An 8,320-nucleotide genomic window follows, 5' to 3' on the forward strand; every position below is an offset into this window, starting at 1 on the left:
TGCTTTTTTTTCCGCTCAGTAATTCCCCACTGCACAGACTTCCCTCCAGGGCTTTCCTCAGATCCCAGACCCACCCTCACCACGCCTCCCAGCCAGGAAGATAGTTCTGAGAGGAGCGGGGGTCTGGGGCGGGGGGAAGGCGGGCCAGAGCCTCCACCTGAGCCAGCGGTCCAGCTGGCGTTCCACCTGTCGACAAGTAAATGTTTACAAGCCTAAGGTCCTCTCTGCCCTCTGCCACACCCCCTCCCAGCCACCCTCCCTCCAGACATTGCTCCTGGTTGTTTTCCTTCGCTTCTTCCCCTTCTCAGCTTTTCCCCCAACTTGTTCAAAGCTCCTCTCCAAGACCAGCCTCAGGTTCCATGCTTTCCAAGGTTTCAGCCCTCTTCCCCGCCCCACACCCACCCCAGACCCAACTGGACACAGTCGGTTATAATTGGCATTGTCCCTTTTAACATTAATTTAAAATTTTTCCTTATATTCTGATTATATGAGGAAAGCACACACAGTGTAAAGAAATAATCTTAAAAAAAAAGATGAAGGCGGAACTGTAATTCTCAGAGTGGTGGTTCCACTTGGGTGGATTCTATCCCAACAGATTCTGCGTTCCCCGCGTGCCCCCTAACCCCCCATCCCCCACCGCGTGGCCTCCCTGCTCCAAAGCAGCACTGAGTGACCTCCGCTGCCCGCCGTCTGACCCCTCTGCCGCCAGCCAGCCCTGTTCCCAGGGTGTCCCTCCCTCCCTCTGCTCCAGCCCAGTTGGTCCCCCAGCTACGGTCAGTCCCCCAGAAGTGAGCCAGGGCTCAGCTTCTTGCATCAGCCCCCGGGGTCTGTCTGTTGGTGTGATTGCTGCCCCCTCAGGGCCATTTTCGCCTCAAATCCTACTGCTCCTCTGGGGCCTGGTTGGGTTTAGTCACTTCCTCCCCGAAGCTTTCGGAACTGCACACCATCACCATGACCTCCTGCCCCGAACAGTGGAAGGACCCTTTCTCCTCCAGGGCCAAGGCAAAGCCGAGATTCATTCAGTATTCATGGACCAGACAATTGCCTTCCTGAAGTCCCTTTTCCCCTCTAGCGTCTGGGTGTTTGCGGCAGTGTCTTAGTCAGGGTTCAGCGTCTGGTACACAGGCCTGAGCCTGCTCTCTGGGGCTGGGGTGGCGGGAGAGAGCCATTTGCCAGGACTGCAGAGCTCAGGAGTTGCGAATGCCCTGGGCCTCCGAGGGCAAGGCCAGGCTGGGGATGGGGCATCCAGCAGATGGAGCTGGCTAGGGAGGCTGGACTGTCCCCCAACCCCCGGGGCATCACAGCCTGGAGGCACACCCCGTAGGCTCCTACTTTTCCCTCCTGCCAGGTGTCAAGTCCCAAGCCGGCCAGCCCACGGCCTCAGCCACCTGCGGGCCTCAGCTGTTGTGCCAAAGAACAGGCTGGGTCCTGGGCAGCACAGGTGCTGCTGGAGCAGTGGGGTGGGTGGCCTGTGTCCTCTGGATTTTGCACATGGCGTTTGAGCGGGAGAAGAGTGTCTGGTGTCCTCAGACATGGCTCCAGCTTCTGCCCCAAGGAGGCCGCTGGCTCTGTGCAAAGAGGCTGTCACTATTTCTGGGGCACCGCCAGATGCTGTAAAGGGGGAGGGTGATAAGGGCAGGGGAAGTGGGGGAACAGGGGAACCTCGGCTGACTCTGAGCTCCCACCCCATTATCACCAAGCCGGAGCCTGGCTGGCCATCTCTGGCGCCTGCCTCTCCCCTCCCAGCACAGCCTCAGGGTGGGTTATCTGCCCGGGGCACCACGGTGGGGTGTTTCCTGCCACCCTTCCTATCTTAGAAGGAGCCTGAAGGGGACGAGGCCATGGGCGCCTCTGAGTGGGGGAGGGGCGTGCCCGCTGGGTGCCAGGAGCCTCACCCATCTTCGGGGCAGGCGCTCCCCACTCTTCATTCTCTCTGTGCAGCAGGTGAATGTCCCATAAACAAATGGGCCCCAACAGCCTCCAAGGGCACCAGGGGATCAAAGCATCCTCTTATCAGATAGAACTGGCCTTGATCCTGCCTTCACCCCTTGTTGTCCAGGGGGCAAGAGCGAAGGCATGAGTAGGTGGGTGAGGGGGCAAATGCTCAACCAGACTTCCTTCCCTCTGCGCCTCCTCGGGTCAGCACAGCAGGAGTGTCCAGACTGACCCGCACATCTGTCTGTGAAGGGGTGTCCACTGGAGCCCCAGGACTGGGGGACAGTGTGGATTTCCAGGTGGCAGAGATTTCTTCCTTTTCTGAAGGGAGAGAGGACGGTCATTCATCAGGGCCCTAGAGAGCGTTGGGTGAGTGGGGCCCAGAGCCCTCTTGGAAGACACCTCCCGGACACTGTGGGCGCAGGAAACCCAGGCTGGGCTTGCACAGTGGAGTCAAGGAAGCCCGTCTCTCCCCAGGTCTGCTACCTGTGCCACAGCCTCCTGACCCTGGCCGGGGTGGTGGTCAGCTGCCAGGACATTACTCCAGACCAGTGGGTGAGTCTCCCGAGAGAGGCTGGGCTGGGGCTGGCGGTGGAGGAGCCCAGCCCACTGCCAGGAACTGGAAAGAGTGGGAGGCAGAGAAAAAAGCAGGCCTGGGGGAGCTGGCCTCATCCTCCTCCCAGCAGGCCTTCCGAAGGGATACTGACCCATGCCCCCGGTTGCCCATGCCTCCCCTCCCTTTCCTGCCCCACTGCTGAGCAGTCACTCAAACCCATCCTCCTCTTTCTCTGACTCCGTGCTCCTCCCCGCCCCCCCCGCCCCGCCCCATGGCCTGCCCTCCCTGCCCTCCCTGCCCTCCCATGGCCTCTGCAGGGAGAGCTGCAGTTGCTCTGCGTGCAGTTGGACCGCCACATCAACACCCATATCCGGGAGAGCCCCCAGGCCATGTATCGGACCACACTCAAGGACCTAGCTGCCCAGACCCACATCCGCTGGCAGGAGCTGCTGGCACACTGCCAGCCCCAGGTGGTGCCCCCACCCCACCCGCCCCCAGGCTTGGAAGGGGAGGGAAGTGGTCAGTTGACTGACCAGAGCCCGCAGAGTGTCTGCCCCCTCTGCAGCTGCCAGGCTCCTGGCTGGGAGATGGGGGGCGAGGGCAGTGGGGGGTCAGAGGGGGACATGCATCCTCGGTGGACCATCATCTTTCTTACCAAGGGTCAGACGCCCAGGGTGGGGGTGCAGTGAGGGGGACACAGACAAGCTGACTCCTGGGTAAAGGCAAAGAGAATCTTCACTCCAGAGAGAGGGAGGTGCCTAGAGCAGAGGGCTGCCAGGAAGGGACACCAGAGGCCCCAGCTGTCCACCCTCTGCCCAGCTGTCCTGCAGGCCACTCTGCTGGGAGGAACACACCCAGGCGGCCCTGGTTCCTCCCAATTTTTGTAGCAACCACCCTGCGCTCCTGATTTTCTCAGATTCTTTGTGTAATAATTGTTCATTTGCTCAGTCATGTCGAACTCTTTGCATGTGACCCCATGAGCTGCAGCAAGCCAGGTATTCCTATCCTTCACTATCTCCCAGAGTTTGGTCGAACTCATGCCCATTGAGTAAGTGATGCCATCCAACCATCTCATCCTCTGTCGTCCCCTTCTCCCGCCTTCAGTCTTTCACAGCATCAGGGTCTTTTCAAATGAGTCAGCTCTTCACATCAGGTGGCCAAAGTATTGGAGCTTCAGCTTCAGCATCAGTCCTTCCAGTTAATATTCAGGGTTGATTTCCTATAGGATTGATTTGTGATAATATTCATAGCTAATATTTATTGAATAAAGATCCTCTTCTACATGAATCCACATAACTGCCCCCCTCTGTGAGGCAGGTATTGTGTGATCCCATTTTACAGATGGACAAGCTAGCCAAGAGTCGCTGAGAGGTTAAACAGCTTGCTTCATCACGCAGGCTGTGGCTTGCAAATATCAAGACCAGGGCACCAAGCCAGCCTGATTTGCACGCCTGCAGAATTAAGCACGGTCCAGCCCCTCTCTGGCAGCCTGGCTTCTGGCCTCTGTCAGTTCCTCCAACAAGCAGCCGTCCCACCTCCAGCCCCTGATAGAGATGAGCTGGGTCTCCTAAGAACTGTCTCCAACTCCCCTCACACTGCTCTTGAGTCCCCAACTTTCCTTTCCCTCCATGCCCCACCCCTCAGTGGCCCGTAACCTCTGACTTGGGGCTGACACATCAGCCACAGGCTGTGGCTTGGGTCTCAGATTGCACAAGTCTCTGAGAAAGCTGGAAAGCAAACCTCACCCTCCACCCCTGAGGAACTAGATCACACTGGTCTCTGGTGGGAAGCGGTGTGCTTGTCATGAAAAGAAGGAAAAATGATTTGCGGCCTGGCCGAGCCAGGGCCAGGCCCCAGCTTCCTCTCACACTGCCCCGGGTCTGCGAGCTGGCAGTAGAAGGAGGCAAGGCAGAGCTGTGGTCGGGTGGCCTGTTGACCTGCCGCGTCCTCGCCTGGACAGGAGCCCCCGGAGCCTTGTGGCTTAGTGAGTGGCACGGAGGAGGTGTCGGTGGACGTGCAAGGGGCGCTGGGGAGTCAGGGAGCCTCAGGTCCGTGGGCCCCACCTGGGCCCAGACCGTCACACTGTGTTTTGCTCTTTGCCACAGGCCCAGTACTTCAGCCTCTGGGAAGACGTCTAGTGGAGCAGGGCAAGAGTGGCCCAGCGCTCCTGGCTCTGGCAAGAAGCGAACACGGCCTAGGTAACTGGAGGCATGAAGAATGGGGGCCGGGGGAAGACCAAGCAGTGGAAGCAAGCGCCTGCCTCCCCCACTGCCCTGAGGCCGGCTGGGCAAGGGTTCTGCCTCTCACGTCTCCAGCCCTTCCCCATGTCTCCGCTCCCCAAGGCCATAGTCTCCAAAACTCTGGTTTCTCCGGGCCTCCCGAGGCCTGCAGCCACCCTCCTCCCCACCCTCCTCCACCTCTCCGTGTCCCTTGTATGAGGGTTCTGGGTGCTCACTACAGCCTCAGCATCAGTGGTTTAGAAGAGTCCCCCCAGCCCCTTACTGAGGGCTGTGCTCAGCGTCCGGTTTCCTGATTCCGCTTGTGCTTTGCAGAATTCTCACCCGGAGCCAGTTGTCTGACTGGGTCTTAGGCCCCGGCCTGCCCCCTGCAGCAGAGGACTGTTTATTAAACCTTCAGGGTTTATGAACAGTCTTGGCTATGGCCTGAACGCTGTCAGAAACCCCGGGAGCAGGGGTGGGGAGCATCAGTTTGGACCAGTCTGAAACCATCCCCCTGCTGCCACTGGGGAAGAGCCATGGGGTGAAATGGTAGATGAGGCCTGTAATTACCCTTAATTCGGTTTATTGTTGAGCTCTGAAATCAACTCCCAGACTTAGGAGTTGGGAGCGGGGGTGGTTAGTTCCCAATACTTTTTGTTTTCTCTTGGCCTTACCCACGATCAGGTTTTGTGGGCCCTGATCCCTGAAGGGGTGCTAGATGTCTTCAACCTGCTCTCTTTGAGAGCAGGTATCCTTCAGTACTCCCAGGATATCCATGGGTATCACTTTCTCTCTCTGTCCTAAGAATCCGTTGCTAGTCCCTGGCCCTTCCGGAGCCTTTCTAGGTTGGAAGGGGTTTTGCAGGGGCCACAGGGGTTGGAGAGGAAGAACCAGAGGTTGGACCCTGCGCACTGGGCCCGTGCCCGTGATCAGCTCAGCCCCTAGCGTCTGCCAGCGTTCACCACGGCTGTGCTTGTGACTTTTTCTGTTTGTTTGTCCCTCCCCTTTGTTCTGTCATGCCAAGTTAAGGCCGGTTAAGTAGGAGAGATACTCCCCCAAAATAAAGGACCTTCCAGTTCAAGTGCCTCAATTTGTAGACCTGAAGGGCAGCCTATCACTCCCTGGGCCTGTTGGAGATCCTCACTGGGTCCCCAGAATGCTGGGAGCTGGTGTGTGGGCTCAATCGTTTAGTTGCATTGGACTCTGCGACCCTATGGACTAGCTCACCAGGCTCCTCTGTCCATGGGATTCTCCAGGCAAGAATACTGGAGTGGGTTGTCATTCCCTATTCCAGGGGATCTTCCCAACCTAGGGATCGAACCCACGTCTCTTGCATCTCCTGCATTGGCAGGTGTGTTCTTTACCACTGCACCACCTGGGAAGCTGCTGGAAGTCAGGGACATCCATAATTCAAAGGGCACAAACTCACAGCAGGGTGCCAGGCACAATGCAGGTTGTCTCCCTGCCTCTCTGCCTTTGCCAGGTGAGAGGTAGAGAAGCTCTCTGCCAGGGAGGCTTGGAGGCCCAGGCAGCTTGCCTGGGAGTTCTAGTTTCTTTTCCTGGCCACGTCACAGGCCCCCTCGGCCAGGGCGCCACTGAGGCCCCAGCAGCATCAGGTAGGCCTGAGATCCTCCGATAACAGAGCGGAGGCTGCGCCACCTCCTTCAGCCCCCTTCAGGGCGGCCCCGGCTCCTGACACCACACATCCTGACGGTTAATCGGCTATTCGGTTTGCTCTGGAAACCTGGAAATCACCTGTGAAATTTCCCTTCTTTGTTCTCGCTGCCAAGGGAGGCCTAGGAAGCTGAAGCGGGGATTTTTCCAATTTCTCGAAGCTGCCCCTACTGGGCTCAGAGAAAGGGTTCAAGCTGTCCAGCTCAAGAACCCTTCCTCTCCAGGCCGGGTTCTTGTACACCGCCCCCTCCTCTCAAACACATTTATCCCCGAGAGAGAAATAGATACCAAGTAGAGAGGAGGTGTGGATGACAGCTCAGGCCCTCCGGAGGCCTCACTGTAACCTGAGCAGAGGTGTGCACTTTGAGGTCACCCAAGGGCATGCGGTATCCCCCGGGACGTGTAACGAGCCCTATCTGGAACTGGCTTGGAGCTGACCAGATCTTCTAAAATCAGTCTAGGACCAGTGAAAGAGTCAGCCTCCTTGAGGCCAAAAATTCACAGTGATGCTGGCAACTTCACCATTCACCCTTTCCAGATCCCTGAGCGCCTGGGAAAAGGCTGGGGGATATCCTGATGGAGGCCACTGGAAACGCAGCATCCGGGGCTGTGATGACGGATGCTTTCCTGCTTCCTTCGGTGATGGTGGCAGGGAGGGGCTGGAAGGGAAGGGCTTCCCAGGTGGACGGCTTTGATAACCCTCCTTCAGGAGGAAGTGGAGGGAGGAAGTCCTTTTCCTCTGTCCCCACTCACCTCGGTCCCCAGGCCCCCAGATCCCTGAAGGGTGGCTGACCCAGGCTGTTTCATTTCCCCACTGTGGGTTGACAGCGGCTTCTGACTCCCTTGGAAGTTGGCCAAGCAGTGTGGACTAGAGAATCCCACTGTGAACCCTGGGCCCCCCTCCTGGCAAAAGGCAACCTCTGGCGAGCTGGAGTTAAAAGGAAGGGGCACCATGGCGGGTGACCGAGACATGGGGACAAGGGGGGCCTAGCTATCTAGATAAGACTTCCAGATCTGTCTCTAGGGTTCAGCATGAGCTGCCAGTGGGTCCTTAGGGAACCTGGCGGGGGAGGGGGCGGGCGTTTAGCACATCTGCCTTTTCTTGGCCACAAGCGGTTGAACACATAGGGTAAGTAAGAGGGTCTGTCAAGGCCTAAGGCATGAATGCTGGGCCCCTTCCATACGAGTGTGGTCAGTCACTTCAGTTGCACTGAAGTGCACTTCAGTCTGACTCTGCACGACCTCATGGACTGTAGCCCACCAGCCTCCTCTGTCCATGGGATTTTCCAGGCAAGAATACTGGAGTGGATTGCCATGCCCTCCTCCAAGGATCTTCCTGACCCAGAGATCCAACCCATATCTCCTGCATTGGCAGGCGAATTCTGTACCATCTGAGCCACCAGGGAAACCCTCATTTTAAAGTATGAATCACCAGCAAATAGTCATGCAGGAAACTTTATCCCCTGCCCACCCACCCACGGAAAAGGCGAGCACTGGAAAGGAACAGAATCTAGCAGGAAATGAGCAAGGTAGAAAAGGGGAGTTGGCAAGGAGCGTTTGAAAGGGAAGGGCTCTGTGATGAGGAACCAAGAAGCCCGCCTTGAGCTACAGAAGACGTCCCTGCCAGTGAAACCAAATCTCCCTTCTTTCCACTGGGGCCAGTCTTGCAGGTGGGGCCAGGAGCTCAGGTCTTGGCCTGGTAGGTAACCCTCACACATAGAGGTGAGGAAAGACAGCAGGAAACAAAGTGTCTGTGGCCTAAAAGTTGTCAGGCTATCCCATAACTTAGTGGAAAGATGGGAGCAGGAGTCTTAAGGCCTGATTTAACATTCTGACCTTGCTAGTTATCACTGTGACTTTGGGCAGGCTATGCCTTTCTGACACTCATCTGATCTATAAAATGAGAGACGCATTTGTAAAGGGCGGTCGTAAGGGC

At 57.5% G+C, this 8,320-nt stretch overlaps 1 protein-coding gene across 7 annotated transcripts in view; it reads left to right on the plus strand.

Moving 5' to 3' along the window:
• The window catches only part of FAM178B (family with sequence similarity 178 member B), an 85,445-nt gene extending 79,619 nt beyond the window's left edge, over positions 1 to 5,826 (plus strand). For all 7 annotated transcript variants that reach the window (XM_061155991.1, XM_061155992.1, XM_061155990.1 and 4 more), the window contains 3 exons: positions 2,413 to 2,490; positions 2,809 to 2,961; positions 4,597 to 5,826. In XM_061155991.1, coding sequence (XP_061011974.1) covers positions 2,413 to 2,490; positions 2,809 to 2,961; positions 4,597 to 4,629 — 264 coding nt within the window. In that variant the 3' untranslated portion in view covers positions 4,630 to 5,826. The remainder of the gene's footprint in view (positions 1 to 2,412; positions 2,491 to 2,808; positions 2,962 to 4,596) is intronic.
• Positions 5,827 to 8,320: the final 2,494 nt, after the last annotated feature.

This window comes from Dama dama, chromosome 11, assembly GCF_033118175.1.
Source record: "Dama dama isolate Ldn47 chromosome 11, ASM3311817v1, whole genome shotgun sequence".
NCBI lineage: Eukaryota > Metazoa > Chordata > Mammalia > Artiodactyla > Cervidae > Dama > Dama dama.